General features: G+C 46.5%; 1 protein-coding gene across 3 annotated transcripts in view; it reads left to right on the forward strand.

Moving 5' to 3' along the window:
• LOC130381361 (NACHT, LRR and PYD domains-containing protein 12-like) overlaps positions 1 to 20241 on the forward strand; it is a 116661-nt gene that overhangs the window by 94058 nt on the left and 2362 nt on the right. Inside the window, exons 1-7 of one of the 3 annotated variants that reach the window (XM_056588944.1) lie at positions 11725 to 11834; positions 12661 to 14428; positions 15903 to 16073; positions 17484 to 17657; positions 19073 to 19246; positions 19794 to 19967; positions 20147 to 20193. The exons of 1 other annotated variant lie outside the window; for it this stretch is intronic. In XM_056588944.1, coding sequence (XP_056444919.1) covers positions 11792 to 11834; positions 12661 to 14428; positions 15903 to 16073; positions 17484 to 17657; positions 19073 to 19246; positions 19794 to 19967; positions 20147 to 20193 — 2551 coding nt within the window. In that variant the 5' untranslated portion in view covers positions 11725 to 11791. Of the gene's footprint in view, positions 1 to 11724; positions 11835 to 12660; positions 14429 to 15902; positions 16074 to 17483; positions 17658 to 19072; positions 19247 to 19793; positions 19968 to 20146; positions 20194 to 20241 lie in introns of those variants that run through there. One more of the 3 variants, XM_056588945.1, reaches the window with a different exon arrangement.

The raw sequence follows: 20241 nt of genomic DNA on the forward strand, positions 1-20241 counted from the left end.
GAAACACGCAGAGGTGTGTGTTTGAGGCGCTGAGCTGCAGAGGAGGAACCTCTCCTTCTCTGGCTGCGTGGGAGGGGGCAGTAGGATGGACGCGTCTGATAAATGAGTCGATAGTAAGATGTGAGGCCGTTTATCAAAGCCACGCTTCAGTCCTGTTATTGCGTGGGGAGCCACTAGGGGGCGGTGAATCCACCTTGGTGGGGTTCACCTTCTGACCAACAGGACCAGGGGGAAGGAGTCTGTGTGTGTGAAGTGGCAACCTATTTGCTACTCTTGCAGGACGTTTCTGTCCTCGTGTTTTCCGTAAGGCAATAAGCGCCAAAAAAGTAATCCAAGAAGGAAGCGAGGCAGATGGAAAAGGAAGAATGCAGCGATTGATACTCAGAACATCGTGAACAAACATTGAACAAATAATAAACGTTTCCAAGTAGAATCCTGGGTCACCTGACAGTAATACAGAGGAAGAAATCACTTTTTTATGCTTAAATGACGGTTATCTACGGTCAGAAAGCCGTTGCTCCCGTCATGCTCTGAGAACTCAATTAACTCTAATTAAAGATGGCTGAGCCAGGTGCCCACATGGTTAATTTACTGCAGTTTACTACAATAAGCTATGCTTTACGGCAGTATACATTTGTGGTAGAAGGAAAAAATATGAGCGCAATAAAACCTGCTCTATTGAATAGACATAAATAAGATGTATCAAAATATCAGATAATTATTAATTAATAAGCTTAATTATTATGAATTAAAGCAAAATCGAAGTTAACAAATTGGGCACAAAGTGTGAACATATACCTCATCGTCTCCATTGCTCTAAAGTGTGTGTGTGGTGGAGGTGGTTGGAATGGTTGAAGAGCCTTTGGTGCTCAACACACACACACACACACACACACACACACACACACACACACACACACACACACCAACAAGCGAGCAGAAGACCAAACGCAACTAAATGAAGAGCAGACTGTATCGCTATAATGAAAGGTTCCACTTTCGCAAGGGGCGCCACTGAAGAACGGTGTTCATCACTGACCTCTCTGGAGGCCCTGAAGGTCGTGCTCTGTCTGGGTGTCCTGGAGGAGAGCTGGGCGTGGCTGGTGGGATGGTGTTGGCCTGAGGACGAGTGTGTGTGTGTGTGTGTGTGTGTGTGTGTGTGTGGTGTGTGTGTGTGGTGTGTGTGTGTGTGTGTGTGTGTGTGTGTGTGTGTTCTCCTGGCGTGGGGTTTCACCCTGTGTGTGTGTGTTCACCTGGCATGGGGTGTGTGTGTGTGTGTGTGTGTGGGGGGGGGGGTCCCACCTGGCATCGGGTTGTATGTGTGTGGGTTTCACCTGGCGTGTGTGTGTGTGTGTGTGTGTGTGTGTGTGTGTGTGTGTGTGTGTGTGTGTGTGTGTGTGTGTGTGTGTGTGTGTGTGTGTGTGTGTGTGTGTGTAGGTGTGTGTGTGTGTGTGTAGGTGTGTGTGTGTGTGGGGGGGGGGGTCTTGCCTGCTCTGATGGGTATCGTGTACTTGAGGGTATGCGGGATCCATAAAGAGAGTCTGAAGTTGTAAAATGACCTGAATGGATCTTCCTGACGACCTTCAGAGCCGTAGGGGGGCGGCTCTTCCTGTGTCTGGTCCCTCCCTCAGGTCCAGGCCTCCTCTGGCTGAACTCTACCGTTGGGTACCGGGCTAGGTGAACCTGGGAGAAGGGTTCCCTTACATCAGAACCGATCTGGGACCTGTCCCAGCTAGGGCTCTCTCCAAGCTGGAGTTGTGCTTTTCTTCAGCGGAGGACGTAAGGAACCCTTCACTCGGCGCTTTGGAGATGCGTGGAGAGGAGCGTTGCAGTGTGTCCCATGGTTCTCTGATGAAGACCTTGGTCGTGTTCTACTCGCTGAGAGGAAGGACACACACATCTTCCTCTTGGCCCTTTTCCTTCAGATTCCTGTCGCCATCTTGAAGGATATTCCAGCTCATGTAGCTGACGTCCCAACAGATTCTCAAACCCCTGGTTTCTCCTGAGGGGCGTGTCTGCAGACCTGTAGACTTCAGACACTGCTCTGTGTCCCAGCATGCATCTGCTCACTCACACATCCATCAGCAGGCCAACGCTCTAGCGGTGGAGATGCAGATCCAGGAGTTCAGGCATGGGGTTCATTGAATCAGCAGTCCTCTCTCCATAACGCCCGCTCCTCTCTTCCTCCACTGGAGCTGTAGATGTGTTGGTTGACATGAGGGTTATTGGTGATGATGTCAGGGGGATGTTGCAGGGTCATGGTCGGCTCTCTGAGCTCGACCTTTAGATTGGATCTGTATGGTTTGAACCCTGAATTCTCCACATAATTCAGCTTATTGTAAAATGGAGTCGCCGGTTTGCACTGAAGGATTCCATTGGTGTTAGGGTTTGAGGTTTAAGGTCGTTGTGGGACCTACATGGTAGTTCTGCTCTTCGTACGGTTTGGAGGGTTTTAACTTGTACACACTGGGTGCACAGCAATAGAGGTAGACTGAATAGTAGTGATGACCAACAGCAACAAACAGATCTCCTCAAGGTCAGTCTGCTGGCTGTGTTTTGATGAAGACCACCGCTGGACTTCAGGATCTTCCTCCGCTCAGCTCCAGGTGAGGCGCTGGTCATTCTTTTCTTTGGTTGGTCCCGGCTGGAAGGTTTGGGCTCCAGTCGGACGGTTTGTGCTTCCCGCCGTGGAAGGCTCTGAGTGGGGTCCCTTCATTTAGCCTCAAAGCAGTTAGCACTGAACGTGGTAGTCTGGAGAACCATGAGGACACACCTGGCAGGTGGTTAACCCTAACCCTAACCAACACACCTAACCACCACCCTTACCACCCACCCTAACCACCACCCTAACCAACACCCCCTAACCAACACCACCCTAACCACCACCACCCTAACCCCCCCCCAACACCACCCTAACCACCACCCTAACCACCACCACCCTAACCACCACCCTAACCACCACCACCCTAACCACCACCCTAACCAACACCCTAACCACCACCACCCTAACCCTAACCACCACCACCCTAACCACCACCCTAACCACCACCCCCCCCCCTAACCACCACCACCCTAACCACCACCCTAACCAACACCACCCTAACCCACCACCCTAACCACCCCCCACCACCACCCAACCACCCAACCTCCAACACCACCCTAACCAACACCACCCTAACCACCATCCTAACCACCACCACCCTAACCACCACCCTAACCAACACCACCCTAACCAACACCACCCTAACCACACCACCCTAACCACCACCCTCCACCACCCCACCACCCTAACCACCACCTAACCAACACCACCCTAACCCCACCACCCTAACCACACCCTACCACCACACCCTAACCCCACCCTAACCACCACCCTAACCAACACCACCCTAACCACCACCCTAACCAACCACCCTAACCAACACCCTAACCACCACCCTAACCACCACCCTAACCACCACCACCACCACCACCACCCTCCCCACACCACCACCCACCTAACCACCACCCTAACCACCACCCTAACCAACACCCTAACCACCACCCTAACCAACCCACCCTCCACCAACCTAACCACCACCCCCCTACCACCCTAACCACCACCACCCTAACAACCACCCTAACCACCACCACCCTAACCACCGACACCCTAACCACCACCCTAACCACCACCACCCTAATCACCACCCTAATCACCACCACCCTAACCCTAACCACCACCACCCTAATCACCACCCTAATCACCACCACCCTAAACACCACCCTAACCACCACCACCCTAATCACCACCACCCTAACCACCACCACCCTAACCAACACCACCCTAACCACCACCACCCTAATCACCACCCTAACCACCACCACCCTAACAACCACCCTAACCAACACCACCCTAACCACCACCCTAACCAACACCACTCTAACCACCACACCCTAACCACCACCACCCTAACCAACACCACCCTAACCACCACCACCCTAACCACCACCACCCTAACCAACACCCTAACCACCACCCTAACCACCACCCTAACCACCACCACCATGACCAACACCCTAACCCTAACCAACACCACCCTAACCACCACCACCCTAACCACCACCACCCTAACCACCACCCCACCCTAACCACCACCACCCTAACCAACACCACCTAACCACCACCACCCTAATCACCACCCTAACCACCACCACCCTAACAACCACCCTAACCAACACCACCCTAACCACCACCCTAACCAACACCACTCTAACCACCACCACCCTAACCACCACCACCCTAACCAACACCACCCTAACCACCACCACCCTAACCACCACCACCCTAACCAACACCCTAACCACCACCCTAACCACCACCACCATGACCAACACCCTAACCAACACCACCCTAACCAACACCACCCTAACCACCACCACCCTAACCACCACCACCCTAACCACCACCAACACCCTAAGCACCACCCTAAGCACCACCACCCTAAAGAGAGCCTGCTGTAGCCTACCTCACTGTGAGCCTACACATAGTCCCCCTAAAGAGAGCCCGCTGTAGCCTACCTCACTATGAGCCTACACATAGTCCCCCTAAAGAGAGCCCGCTGTAGCCTACCTCACTGTGAGCCTACACATAGTCCCCTAAAGAGAGCCCGCTGTAGCCTACCTCACTATGAGCCTACACATAGTCCCCCTAAAGAGAGCCTGCTGTAGCCTACCTCACTGTGAGCCTACAGTCCCCCTAAAGAGAGCCCGCTGTAGCCTACCTCACTGTGAGCCTACACATAGTCCCCCTAAAGAGAGCCCGCTGTAGCCTACCTCACTATGAGCCTACACATAGTCCCCCTAAAGAGAGCCCGCTGTAGCCTACCTCACTGTGAGCCTACAGTCCCCCTAAAGAGAGCCCGCTGTAGCCTACCTCACTGTGAGCCTACACATAGTCCCCCTAAAGAGAGCCTGCTGTAGCCTACCTCACTGTGAGCCTACACATAGTCCCCCTAAAGAGAGCCCGCTGTAGCCTACCTCACTGTGAGCCTACACATAGTCCCCCTAAAGAGAGCCCGCTGTAGCCTACCTCACTATGAGCCTACACATAGTCCCCCTAAAGAGAGCCTGCTGTAGCCTACCTCACTGTGAGCCTACACATAGTCCCCCTAAAGAGAGCTGCTGTAGCCTACCTCACTGTGAGCCTACACATAGTCCCCCTAAAGAGAGCTGGTGTAGCCTACCTCACTATGAGCCTACACATAGTCCCCCTAAAGAGAGCCCGCTGTAGCCTACCTCACTATGAGCCTACACATAGTCCCCCTAAAGAGACCCGCTGTAGCCTACCTCACTATGAGCCTACACATAGTCCCCTAAAGAGAGCCCGCTGTAGCCTACCTATGAGCCTACACATAGTCCCCCTAAAGAGAGCCTGCTGTAGCCTACCTCACTATGAGCCTAACATAGTCCCCCTAAAGAGAGCCCGCTGTAGCCTACCTCACTATGAGCCTACATAGTCCCCCTAAAGAGAGCCCGCTGTAGCCTACCTCACTGTGAGCCTACACATAGTCCCCCTAAAGAGAGCCCGCTGTAGCCTACCTCATACTGTGAGCCTACACATAGTCCCCTAAAGAGAGCCTGCTGTAGCCTACCTCACTGTGAGCCTACACATAGTCCCCCTAAAGAGAGCCTGGTGTAGCCTACCTCACTGTGAGCCTCACATAGTCCCCCTAAAGAGAGCCCGCTGTAGCCTACCTCACTATGAGCCTACACATAGTCCCTAAAGAGAGCCTGCTGTAGCCTACCTCACTATGAGCCTACACATAGTCCCCCTAAAGAGAGCCCGCTGTAGCCTACCTCACTGTGAGCCTACACATAGCCCCCCTAAAGAGAGCCTGCTGTAGCCTACCTCACTGTGAGCCTACACATAGTCCCCCTAAAGAGAGCCTGCTGTAGCCTACCTCACAGTGAGCCTACACATAGTCCCCTAAAGAGAGCTGGTGTAGCCTACCTCACTGTGAGCCTACACATAGTCCCCCTAAAGAGAGCCTGCTGTAGCCTACCTCACTGTGAGCCTACACATAGTCCCCCTAAAGAGAGCCCGCTGTAGCCTACCTCACTATGAGCCTACACATAGTCCCCCTAAAGAGAGCCTGGTGTAGCCTACCTCACAGTGAGCCTACTATGACGCTCTCATTAATCATTGATGGAAGAGGAAACAACCGGAGTCACTGACCGCTGCTGGCGTGCTCCCGGGGGGAGTCCGGGCTCCCAGGGGGCTCCGGGTCCATCTGGGGGCCGCACAGCCCCTGGCCCTGCACCGGCTGCTCCAGCAGTAGCTCCCAGTCGGGTTAGCGGGTAGCAGCGCGGACCGCCGGAGCACCTCGGCGCGTACACCCCCGCAGAAGACGCCCTCTCGCCGGGCGCACACCGGGCAGCGGCCGCAGCCCGGCTCCCGCACGATCTCCGTGCACGTGTCTGTCGGTGCCAACAGTCGGTTTTTGACGTTCTCGGAGTGAGACTGTGTTGCTTTTGCTCTGTTTGACTCTTGAGCTGCTGGAGTGTGTGTGTGTGTGTGTGTGTGTGTGTGTGTGTGTGTTGGTGTGTGTGTGTGTTGTGTGTGTGTGTGTGTGTGTGTGTGTGTGTGTGTGTGTGTGTGTGTGTGCATGGAGTTGGTACAGGTAAATCAGTTAGTTAATGATTGATGGTTTTACTGACAGCTCTGACTCAGGTCGAGGTCGGGTCCTGATCTGAGGTGTTTCTGACGGCGTGGATGAGATCTCTTTACTATGTTTATTTGGTTTGTTGTCTTGTCTTTTTCCTAACTCTGAAAAGTCTTTACTCGTTTTCTACCCTTCAAAGTAATACAAATGTTTCCTTATCTTTCATCAGATTGTATTTGATTTGTTGGGAGTCACTTGAGTTCACAGCAGACGATACAAAGTACAGCAGACTTAATACCCTTGACGTAACTTCAGTTCCGCTGTTTTAAAACCTCGCACATCTTACTGAGACATGTTGGATTTATGGCTTTATAGTGGCGTCCTCAACCAAAACACCCTTTGCTCCGTCTTATCTTATCAATTGATACGTTATGGGTTGTGTGTTCTGGTGAAGCCCAGCACTGAACATCATAAGGGTTTTAGGTGTAAGTTAGATATTGTTTAAAGCCCTCCTTCCTCATTCCATCGGTCTTCACTAAGGAGCCCCTAGCAGCTCCATCTTTACTCTCAGAACCTTTAGAACCGTGTTTCCACGTTCTGTCCTCGGCTACAGAATACTTCCTTTGTGGATTTGGCGAACTACCTGAATCTCTTAATTGCACGGATCTTACTTATCCATTCCTTTTGTGTCTTTTATACTTTCATTACGACACGGGGCAGCACACGTTTTCATCAAAGAGAGGCTAAGGTACAGTTTGCTTAATTTCATGTTTTCTTACGATTTTCGGTCATATCTTCTCACTGTATTAATATATTCTAAATGAATCAGTTTCCAGTCCAAGTTAAGTGTTCCCAAGTTTCTGCTGTAAAAGAGATATTGATCTAAGAGAGACAATCTGTCTGAATAAAGGAATATGGGTCAGAACATCAATAACTAGTTTCAATGTGTTGGGGGTGTTTTCATAAGGAACCTCTGGTCCAGACAGGGAACAGAACTCACATTGGATTCCAATGGAAAACGGTTTGGATTCAAACATTCCCTGTTTTGTGCAGAAAGGACGAGTTGTGACAATCTCTTGGACTGTGTGTGTGTAGTGTGTTGTGGAGGTTTATTGGTAACATAAGTGACTTATTGTTGGTTTGATGAGCGTCGATAACGTTTCATTACCCTGATCTTTGCACTCTTGATGCCAGTGACTCCACTCTGTGGAAGAGACGTTTCAGTGGTTCCCGTTGTGAGGGGGCAACATTTCCTCCAACACTAATCACAGTCGGCCATCTCTGAAAGTACACCGCGTTATCAACTGCTCGCAGTCTGTCATGGTCAGACTGTACCCTCAGGGAGACTTTTTCTTGTTGCATTTACTTAAAAAATGGAAACATGGATTATTAATATTCTTACTTTGTGAATGGTTCATTTTTATTTGATAGCAATACATAGCTGTGACATGGGGTATTCAAACCTGTAAATATGAATCCCCACTTTGTATTCAGTGTGTCCCAGCTCTTACTTAATCTCCCCACAGAGAGTTAACAATGGATGGTTGTCTCTTGGGCTGGGTAGACCATCAGTTTGTGGTAGATAGTGGTAGAGTGTGTAGATCTAGACATAGATTGTGATAGAGTGTGTTGATCTAGATATAGATAGTGATAAAGTGTGTATCTCTGTCACCTAGAGATAGATAGTGCTAGTGTGTATCTATCTAGACATAGATAGTGATAGAGAGTGTGTGTGTGTGTGTGTGTGTGTGTGTGTGTGTGGTGGTGTGTGTGTTGTGTGTGTGTGTGTGTGTGTGTGTGTGGTGTGTGTGTTGTTGTGTGTGTGTGTGTGGTATCAGAGAGGAGGAGGACAGTCTTTTCCACAAGAATTCCCCATATGGTACCAAATACAATCCACAAAAACAATATGTAGTTGTGTTTGTGTCCAGGTCTCCAGTCTACTAGGTGAGGAGAGAGAGGATGGGGGTCCTACCTCTAAGACCACTCTGTCTGGGGAACATGGCCGCCCGGAGCAAGCTAAGAGGTACGAAGAGGATCTCTCTGTCTGTGACTGTTGTCCATCTCAGAGCTCCGCAGTGATACCATCATGACTCCATCACTAGTCTGAGTAACATCTGTGTTGTGTTGTGTGTGTGGTGTGTGTGTGTGTGGGTGTGTGGTGGTTGTGTGTGTGTGTGTGTGCTGGTGTGTGTGTGTGGTGTGTGTGTGTGTGTGTGTGTTGTGTTGAAGCCCAGAGCAGCAGCAGAGATCAGCTCCCCTGGACACCAGCTGTGTCTCCATGAAGTGACTGGTTTCTGGAAGAATTACTGTTTTGACCAAAGTGAGTATATATCAGAGATTATGAAAACAACAATAAATCAAACAACACTAAATCCTGGATCTTGTTTATCTAGAAGAGTCCAGCAGCAGAGAGCAGACTCCCCTGGACCCAGCTGTGTCTCCATGAAGAGTGACCACTCTATGAATCGACCTCCTCTCCTTAAAGATGGACGCCCCTCCAGAGAGGAGAGGTAGGAGTATTAAACAGACGATGACAACAGAACAGTTGGTTGTTATCAGACTCTACTGATACTCTCTCTCACAATCAATCATTAACTAACTGAAGAGGATTACTGGTTTACCTATACTCCCTTACACACACACACACACACACCACACACACACACACACACACACACACACACACCACACACACACACACACACACACCACACACACACCACACACACACACACAAGCCATTTACCAATAAATCATCCACAAGCAGATAAGTGCAATCAACTGTTTTAGTGATTGTTGACTTGTTCTATCTTGTTTATCTAGAGAGTCCAAGCAGCAGAGAGCATACTCCCTGGACCCAGCTGTGTCTCCAGAAGAGTGACCGCTCTATTATCGACGCTCCTAACCTTAAAGAGGAAGACCCTCAGAGAGGAGAGGTAGGTACTAAACAGACAATAACAGCAGAACAGTTTATACATCAGAAGATGATAAAACACAAGCAATCTATCAAACGACCCTAAATCCTGGTTATGATTTTCTAGAAGATTCCAGCCTAGCAGAGAGCAGACTACCCTGGACCAGCTGTGTCTCCATGAAGAGTGACCACTCTAAGGGAGAACCTGGAGTTTAAGATGGAATCAGTCCTATTGAGAAGAGAGGTGAGGGGACTTAAAACAGTGTCCCGTCAGAGGTGGTGTGAAAGTGAAAGGGATAAGCTGTTTAGTGATGTGGTGACATGTGAATGAGAGGAGGGATAAGGCTGTTTAGTGATGTGTTTTGCATGGTTGAATGAGAGTAGGGATTAAGGCTGTTTAGTGATTTGGTTGACATGGGAATGAGAGGAGGGATAAGGCTGTTTAGTGATGTGGTTGACCTGGTGAATGTAGAGGAGGATAAGGCTGTTTAGTGATTGTGGTTGACATGGTGTTGAATGAGAGGCGGGATAATGGCTTGTTTAGTGATGTGGTTGACCTGGTGATGAAGAGGAGGGGATAAGCTTTTAGTGATGTGGTTTGACATGGTGACTGAGAGGATGGATAAGGCCCTGTTTAGTGATGTGGTTGACATGGTGAAATGAGAGGAGGGATAAAGGCTGTTTAGTGATGTGGTTGAATGGTGAATGAGAGAGGAGGGATAAGGCTGTTTTAGTGATGTGGTTGGACATGTGAATTGAAGGAGGGTGATAGGCGGCTGTTTAGTGATTTTGGTTGACATGGTGTAATGAGAGGAGGGATAAGGCCTGTTTAGTGATGTGGTTGACATGGTGTAATGAGAGGAGGGATAAGGCTTTTTTAGTGATGTGGTTGACCTGGTGAATGATAGAGGGATTAGGCTGTTTAGTGATGTGGTTGACAATGGTGAATGGAGGATGGATAAGCTGTTTATGATGGTGGTTGACATGGGTGAATTAGAGGAGGGATAAGGCTTTTTTGGAGTGGTTGACATGGTGAATGAATGAGGGGTAAGGATGTTTAGTGATGTTGTGACATGTGTGAATGAAGGAGGATAAGGCTGTTTTAGTGATGTGGTTTGACTTGGTGACTGAGAGGAGGGTAAGGCTGTTTTAGTGATGTGGTTGACTTTGGTCGGATCTGGATTATCGAGAAGAGTCCAGCACAGAGGCAGACTCCCCTGGACCCAGCTGTGTCTCTATGAAGAGTGACCGATCTAGGGTCAACCTTCTCTCCTTAAAGATTGGACGCCCCTCCAGATAGGAGAGTAGGAGTATTAACAGACAATGAAACAGAACAGTTGTTGTATCAGAATCTACTGATACCCCTCTCTCACAATCCATCATGAACTAACGGAAGCGCCCAGCTCAAGAGTCAAAAGTACAGTGAAAAGAGAAATTAAGTGATAAATAAAAAATTGCAAAATACATTAATAAAGATAAAAAAAGAATAATACACTAACGAAAAGTCAATTACACAGAATACTTGTACAGTATAATTATAAAGATATTGCAGACAATAAATATTCCCTCTCTCTCTCTCTCTCTCCTCTCCCCTCCCTCTCTCCTCCGCCTCTCTCGCCGCCTCCTCTCCTCTCTCTCTCCTCCTCAGCTCTCTCTCTCTTCCCCCCTTGTATGTTTACTGTGTGTGTGTGTGTGGTGTGTGTGTGTGTGTGTGTGTGTGTGTGTGTGTGTGTGTGTGTGTGTGTGTGTGTGTGTGTGTGTGTGTGTGTGTGTGTGTGTGTGTGTGTGTTCTCTCCACAGTCAACCCCACCAGATGTCAAAAGGTTACCAGTGCTCAGTCTTTACAGCAGCATCAAACAGAGCTGATCAAGGTGTGTATATTTCCAACAAGATGTTTGACTTCAGCTCTACATGATCATTAGAAATCATCTCTTGTGGTGCTCATAGTCTCCGGGCTTCCCTCTTTAGACCAGCGGTCGTGAATCCAAGACAGATGCTTCTGATGTCCTCAGTGAGTTCAGAGTAAAGTCCTCCTTGATGTTTGTTCTGTTCCAGAGGGCTGAGGAGAACGCACACGCTTTCCTAGACAAGGAGCTGAAGAAGCTCTGGAGGGATCTCTTCTCAGATTACCCACAATGCTCAGAGAGTCAGAGGGAGGAGGAGGAGGATGGTAAGAACAAGGAGCAGAGGAGGCGCGCCATAGAGGGAGTGGTGGACATCACAAAGCTCTGTCCTGATGGAGATGAACCAGGAGGAACTGGCCGACACACTGTGGGGCGGTAAGAGACTCTTATTTTGAAGACAGAGGAGACCTATTATTTTGAAGCGCAGGAAGACTCTTATCTTGAAAACAGAATGATATGTATATTTAGAGTAGTATGAGACTCTTATTTGTTCTGTTTAGGACTAAATAACATAATCTAATTTAGTGTTAAGAGATTTCTTCATTTATAATTCATCAATGTGGAGATATCTTTCTTCTTGGGCTTTCAATGGTTTGATCCAGATATGAACGGTTATTGTCGGTCCATCAGGTTTAAATGGTTTGATCCAGATATGAAGGGTTATTGTGGGGGGATCAGGTTAAATGGTTTGATCGTTATGTAGGGTTATTGTGGGGGTTCCAGGTTAAATGGTTTGATCCAGATACATATAGGGTTATTGTGGTTCGATCAGGTTAATGGTTTGGTCCAGATATGTGAGGTTATTGTTGGGTATGAAGTTAAATGGTTTGATCCAGATATGAAAGGTTATGGTGCGTCCATCAGGTTAAAGAATGTTTTAAACAATAATGGCAAATCAACAGCAGAATAACTATAAATGGAATAAGTGGAAGAGATGCAGCACTATCTTCTTACATCAGCATATTAAGTTAATTTCCACTGATTCACGATCATTGTTATTGTCATTAGATCAACTGATTTTGCTGTGTAAATAACAAAAAATAAAATAACAAAATATCCATTCCTTGTCACGACCAGCTTTCGAACCAAAAGTAATGAAGTCAGTAAATATTATGAAGTTGATCATTTAACAGGAAATATTAACATGCTTCAACTGATGTCACCATCCACTATCTGATGTCTTCTGTTCATTCTCATGTAGGATCTGCTGCTGTTGAGTGCCAACATAAAATCAAGTCTCATTTGAAGAAGAAGTTAAAGTGTGTGTCTGAGGGAATCGCTAAAGCAGGAAATCAAACGGGTCTGAATGACTTCTACACAGAGCTCTTCATCACAGAGAGAGGCAGTGGAGAGGTCAACAAAGAACATGAGGTCAGACTGATTGAAACATCTTCCAGGAAACCAGCCAAGGAAGAAACACCGATCAAATATGAGGACATCTTTAAACCCTTACCTGGACGAGATCAACCAATCAGAACAATAATGACAACTGGAGTGGCCGGCATTGGTAAAACCATCTTAACACACAAGTTCACTCTGGACTGGGCTGAAGACAAGGCCAATCAGGACATACACTTCACGTTTTTCTTCACTTTCAGAGAGCTGAATTTACTAGAAATGAAAGAGTTTAGCTTGGTGGGACTTCTTCATCACTTCTTTAATGAGACCAAAGAAGCAGGAATCTGTAGATATGACCTGTTCCAGGTTGTCTTCATCTTTGATGGTCTGGATGAGTGTCGACTTCCTCTGGACTTCCAGAACAACCCGATCTGGACTGATGTCACAGAGGTCACCTCGGTGGATGTGCTGCTGACAAACCTGATCAGGGGCAACCTGCTTACCTCTGCTTGCATCTGGATAACCACACGCCCTGCGGCAGCCAATAGGATCCCTGCTGAGTGTGTTGCCATGGTGACAGAGGTGAGAGGGTTCAATGACACACAGAAAGAGGAGTACTTCAGGAAGAGATTCACAAAGCAGACACTGGCCAAAAAAATCATCGCCCACATCAAGAAATCACGAAGCCTCCACATCATGTGTCACATCCCAGTCTTCTGTTGGATCACTGCTACAGTTCTGAAGGACTTCTTCAAAGAATCCCAGACAGAAGAGGCGCCCAGGACCTTGACTCAGATGTACAGCTACTTCCTAAGGGTTCAGTCCATACAGGGGGACAGGAAGTATCATGGGAGAAATGAAACAGATCAACACTGGGGTCCAGAGAGCAGGAAGATCATTGTTTCTCTGGGAAAACTGGCTTTTAACCAGCTGGAGAAAGGCGACCTGATCTTCTACGAGGAAGACCTTGCAAAGTGTGACATCAATATCAAAGAAGCCTCAGAGTACTCAGGAGTGTTCACTCAGATATTTAAAGAGGAGTGTGGGCTGTACCAGGACAAGGTGTTCTGCTTTGTCCATCTGAGCCTCCAGGAGTTTCTGGCTGCACTTTATGTCTTTATTTCCTTCATCGACACAGGGCTCAATTGTCTCTCAGATGAACAATCAACCTTTGATGAACTCCTCTTCTACCAGAGTGCAGTGGACAAGGCCTTACAGAGTGAGAACGGACGCCTGGACTTGTTCCTCCGCTTCCTCCTGGGCCTCTCTCTGGAGACCAATCAGATTGTCCTACGAGGTCTGCTGGGACAGACAGGAACTGGCTCACTGACCAATACAGAAACAGTGTCTTACATCAAGGAGAAGATAGATGGAGATCTCTCTCCAGAGAGAAGCATCAATCTGTTCCACTGTCTGAATGAGCTGAACGACTGTTCTCTAGTGAAGGAGATCGAACAGTCCCTGACATCAGGAAGTCTCTCCAGACTCTCTCCTGCTCAACTGTCAGCTCTGGCCTTCATCCTACTGACATCAGAAGAGGAGCTGGACGTGTTTGACCTGAAGAAATACAAAGCTTCAGAGCAGGGTCTTCTGAGGCTGCTGCCAGTGGTCAAAGCCTCCAAAACATCTCTGTAGGTTCACTAATAACAACTATCACAATACACACAACACAATATACCTTATAGTAGAATATAAAAGTTATGATGACATAGAAAACATCTTTCGAGGTTATCTTATACCATGTATCTCAATATGCACAACGTTATATCGTGTAACAAGGTTGAAAGTCAAACTCAAAAACTATTTATTATGAATTAGAAATAAGGAAAGAAAATGAATATTGTTTAATAATAGTTAAATACAGCTGTATTTAAACATGTAGCTATATATATAAATAAGTATCGATACTGATAGATTCATAAATATACGTTTATATTACTAACAGGTAACCCATTATTTTAAAACATTTTAACCTTGTTCACTACGTTTGGTTACATGGACACTGTTTGGGTTTAACCGTTAGGATGCGTTGCCACAGAGACGTCCGGGTCATCTGGGGGAAGGGTGAGAGGTCACGAGTGAGAGGGAATAAGGAGAGAGAGGGAGGAGACAAAGGAGGAGAGTACTTAATCCTTTGTAGAGATTGCCCAGCTAAATGATATTGAAGCATTTTACTTATTCGTTGTAACCAGTAGTGGCACCATATAATTATGATTGCAGGAGCAGCTACGGGGGGCTAGAGTGTTTATAGCAGAGGCTGATATATTTTGACGCAAAAAATATTACTACACACTACAATATGATACGAATCAAACATTCAAATCACACAACAAGCAGCAACGGTCATCAACACTTACACAAATGAAAATATGATTTCATCGTTCAGTTTTGTTACATATAAGTAGTTCGATGTCCTTCATTAATGATATATACTAAATATATATATTTCTTTATTATTGTGGCGATCATGGCCGGCTTCACCACGTGCCGCATTTGATCCTGGGAGGGTCGGCGGCACCGAGGCAGTCGTGGTTGTGGGCGATAGGATGTGTGTTTCAGGTGTGTGTGTGTGTGTTTACCTATAAGTCTCTCTCAGGGTGGTGTGGATAATGGGACACGAGAGTGTCAGACTCTTATAACATAGGCTCCTGTCTGGTCGTTCCCGTGCTTCTCGCCACATTATTATTAAAAACATATTTTAAAATTAAATTAAATATTAGTCATAACAAAATGACTTGGGGTTTTGGGAGGGGGGGCTTGGCCTGTTTCAGGGGAGCTCAAGCCCCCGCTAGCCCCCTCCCCTTGTAACCGCCGCTGGTTGTAACCCTAATAAACAAAACATCTCTGTAGATGAACTATAGCATGTATTACAATACAACACAAAAAATACATAATACTTCAATAAAAAGTAAAATTAATTTACTATACGAGTCTCAAACACTGCAAAAAAACTCCAATATTGAATAAACATAAAGATCTAATGTATATATTAATTAAATTAATAAGACATCGACTCAAATTAAAGATTTTCAACACAAGTCCTTCATTATGTTGAAATTAAAAGATCTAAGTTACTTTAACGTGTTCTGTTTATTGTGTGTGCAGCCTGAATGGCTGTCGTCTGTCAGAGGGATGCTGTGAAGCTCTGGCCTCAGTTCTCAGCTCCAGCTCTAGTCTGAGAGAGCTGGAGCTGAGTTCCAATGATCTGCAGGATTCAGGAGTGAAGCTGCTCTCTGCTGGACTGGGGAGTCCACACTGTACACTGGAAACTCTCAGGTCAGTTTCACTCAATGGTCAAACAGTTACGCCACAATTTCCACATCAGAGAACCAGTATTGATCTGCTGTGCCCCAGTATTGATCTGCTGTGCCCCAGTAAAATCTCCCGTTCGAGTTTTAACAAGGTCCATATTTGACAGTGGATTAATTTAGTTTGATAATAAAGGTCAAATAACCGATTATTTTCTAATCCACAACATCAAAGAAACGCAGTTTAACCCAAAATACAAGCTGAGGCGCGCACCTTGCGGTCCGGGTCCGTACACCGCGGCGTGCACATTACTGTCCGTGCACGGCAGTGTGCATGTCGTAGACGGTGCACCGCGGCGCGCACGCAGCAATCCAGTGATCCTGGTTAATTTAATAGTCTCATAGATAATTGCTGCCTTGTATTCTTTTTTTTTCACATTTCCCACCCATGCAGTTTAGTGTTAAATGTTCTGTAATTAAAATAAACATTGCCCTTATGTACACACAGCGTTGTTTAGGTTTTTTTAGTCAGAGAAGCTACGTAGGCAGTGTATACCGTTACCAACCCCCGTTTTGAGTCACTGGATCCACCCCCCCTCTGCGCTCCGGGACCTCCCATTTTACAAATTAACGTTATCTCTGATAGGCGGTCTGTTTCTGTTTTCACCACCAGCGCCGTGACATCTCTTTCCTCACCAACCAACTCTCCATCCTCCTCCTCCTCCTCCTCCTCCTCCTCAATCAAATATCTACTAATAATAACCGGCTGCTGATTGGATAATATACTCTAATTAGGATTAATCTTCTTCTCTGGGTCATCCTGAATAGTGCATTTCTTTACATGCTCTTGAATAGTGCTGCGGTGACATTTAAATGAAACTTTGCACAAAGTACAAACCAGTGTTTTAGTTTTCTGATTAAAGCAGAGTGTCTTCAGGGGAACTCAAGTGGGTCGTGTTTCCCAATAGAGCGATCAAGCTGGCGCTGCAATACAGCCGCTATTTAACCCAGCACTGAACTAAACCTTGGCAGTCTGCGTGCATCGCAGCGCCATTACCACTCATCTTATCAAACACAAGACCTCAATCTCACTCTATTTGTGTTGCCATGACAGTAAAAGGTGTACCTTGGATTCAGTGTGTTAATGATGGTATAAGGTGTTTGTTTTATAGATTCCTGTTCTATTCATAATCATGTAGTCAGACAGTAAGGTGGACTTTGGAGAAAAGTTAAATAATTTTTTCTTCTTAGAACTGAGTATTTTTATGGACATTTTCTGGAGTTTGCTGAATCTTTAGTTATCTGAATTCTAAATTAGTCATATTTAAAGAATCTACTGTATTGACATTTAGGTAAACTAATAAAACATTTCTAATAAAACATTTCAAATGCAAAATGAATCACAGTTCCTAACGTATTATATTTATTGTATGTGCAGCCTCAATGGCTGTCATCTGTCAGAGGGATGCTGTGAAGCTCTGGCCTCAGTTCTCAGCTCCAAGTCCTCTAGTCTGAAAAAGCTGGACCTGAGTACCAATGATCTGAAGGATTCAGGAGTGAAGCTGCTCTCTGCTGGACTGGGGAGTCCACACTGTACACTGGAAACTCTCAGGTTAGTTTCACTTAATGGTCAAACAGTTCCACCACAATTTCCCCATCAGAGGACCAGTATTGATCTGCTGTGCCCCAGTATTGATCTGCTGTGCCCCAGTAAAATCTGACGTTCGAGTTTTAACAAGGTCCATATTTGACAGTGGATCAATTTAGATTGATATTAACGGTAAAGTAATGGGATTATTTTCCAAACCACAACATCAAAGAAACGCAGTTTAACCCAAAATACAAGCTGAGGCGCGCACCTTGCGGTCCGGGTCCGTACACCGCGGCGTGCACATTACTGTCGGTGCACGGCAGTGTGCATATCTTAACCGGTGCACCGCGGCGCGCACGCAGCAATCCTTTGATCCTAGTAATTTAATACTCTGATGGATAATTGCTGCCTTGTATTCTTTTTTTTCACATTTCCCATCCATGCAGTAAAGTGTTAAATGTTATGTAATTAAAATAAACATTGCCCTGATGTACACACAGCGTTGTTTAGATTTTTTTAGTCAGAGAAGCTACGTAGGCAGTGTATACCGTTACCAACCCCCGTTTTGAGTCACTGGATCCACCCCCCCTCTGCGCTCCGGGACCTCCCACTTTACAAATTAACGTTATCTCTGATAGAGGGTCTGTTTCTGTTTTTACCACCAGCGCCGTGACATCTCTTTCCTCACCAACCAACTCTTCATCCTCCTCCTCCTCCTCCTCCTCCTCCTCCTCCTCAATCAAATACCTACTAATAATAACCGGCTGCTGATTGGATAATATAATCCAATTAGGATTAATCTTCTTCTCTGGGTCTTCCTGAATAGTGCATTTCTTTACATGCTCTTGAATAGTGCTGCGGTGACATTTAAATGAAACTTTGCACAAAGTACAAACCAGTGTTTTAGTTTTCTGATTAAAGCAGAGTGTCTTCAGGGGAACTTAAGTGGGTCGTGTTTCCCAATAGAGCGATCAAGCTGGCGCTGCAATACAGCCGCTATTTAACCCAGCACTGAACTAAACCTTGGCAGTCTGCGTGCATCGCAGCGCCATTACCACTCATCTTATCAAACACAAGACCTCAATCTCACTCTATTTGTGTTGCCATGACAGTAAAAGGTGTACCTTGGATTCAGTGTGTTAATGATGGTATAAGGTGTTTGTTTTATAGATTCCTATTCTATTCATAATCATGTAGTCAGACAGTAAGGTGGACTTTAGAGTAAAGTTTAATAATTTTTTCTTCTTAGAACTGAGTATTTTTATGGACATTTTCTGGAGTTTGCTGAATCTTTAGTTATCTGAATTCTAAATTAGTCATATTTTAAAGATCTACTGTATTGACATTTAGGTTAACTAATAAAACATTTCTAATAACAAATTTCAAATGCAAAATGAATCACAGTTCCTAACGCATTCTATTTATTGTGTGTGCAGCCTCAATGGCTGTCATCTGTCAGAGAGATGCTGTGAAGCTCTGGCCTCAGTTCTCAGCTCCAAGTCCTCTAGTCTGAAAAGGCTGGACCTGAGTACCAATGATCTGAAGGATTCAGGAGTGAAGCTGCTCTCTGCTGGACTGGGGAGTCCACACTGTACACTGGAAACTCTCAGGTCAGTTGTCAGCCTCTTCTTCAAACTGGTTATTCTAGCTTTCCAGTAAGTGCTGCTCCTGCCTCATTTCTGTTGCTCTTTCCCTGCTGACAAAACACTCCCTGGTTCTACACAATGTTAGAACCTGTGAAGAAACAGTCTTAGCGTACCAAACACAGCAGACTTCTCCTGACTCTAACCAAACAATATCTCATTGAGCTGTAGCTATTGAGAAAGGAGCATTTGTTTAAGATCCTGTCACATCCAAGTGAAGGCAGTTCTGCTGTCTGTGATGTCATCTCCCCACTTCCTCTTCCTGTTCTCAGACTCTCTCAGCTTTGTCTCCATGAAGTATCAATACAGCTTTTACTTGTCTTCAATGTTGAATGAATACACTTTATAAATGTGGTTACTTTAGTAGAAACTGCTCTCAACCAGATACAATAAAGTGTGTGTGTGTGTGTGTGTGTGTGTGTGTGTGTGTGTGTGTGTGTGTGTGTGTGTGTGTGTGTGTGTGTGTGTGTGTGTGTGTGTGTGTGTGTGTGTGTGTGTGTGTGTGTGTGTGTAGCTTGTCTGGCTGCCTGGTCACACAGGAAGGCTGTGCTTCTCTGGCCTCAGCTCTGAGCTCCAACCCCTCCCTTCTGAGAGTGCTGGACTTGAGCTACAATCACCCAGGAGACTCTGGAGCTGCGCTGCTCTCTGCTGGACTGGAGGATCCACGCTGGAGACTGGACACTCTCAGGTATGGAGAGGACAGCTCACCACTTTGAGGGACAAAGTCTCCTACCAGGATTCAAGCTGCTGCTAGATGAAGTGGTTTGAAGAGGCAGCTGTCACTCATGTTGTGTAGAACGTGATGAGACAGGCAGATGATGAAGGTGAATGTTTCAACATGCTGCTCTCACTTTGTTTCCCCCCCAGTGTGGAGCACAGTGGAGTGTGGAGGCTGAAACCAGCTCTAAAGAAGTGTAAGTGTCTGTTTGATTCATCACATCACACACTCACTATTGAGATGG

Source organism: Gadus chalcogrammus, chromosome 4 (genome assembly GCF_026213295.1).
Source record: "Gadus chalcogrammus isolate NIFS_2021 chromosome 4, NIFS_Gcha_1.0, whole genome shotgun sequence".
NCBI lineage: Eukaryota > Metazoa > Chordata > Actinopteri > Gadiformes > Gadidae > Gadus > Gadus chalcogrammus.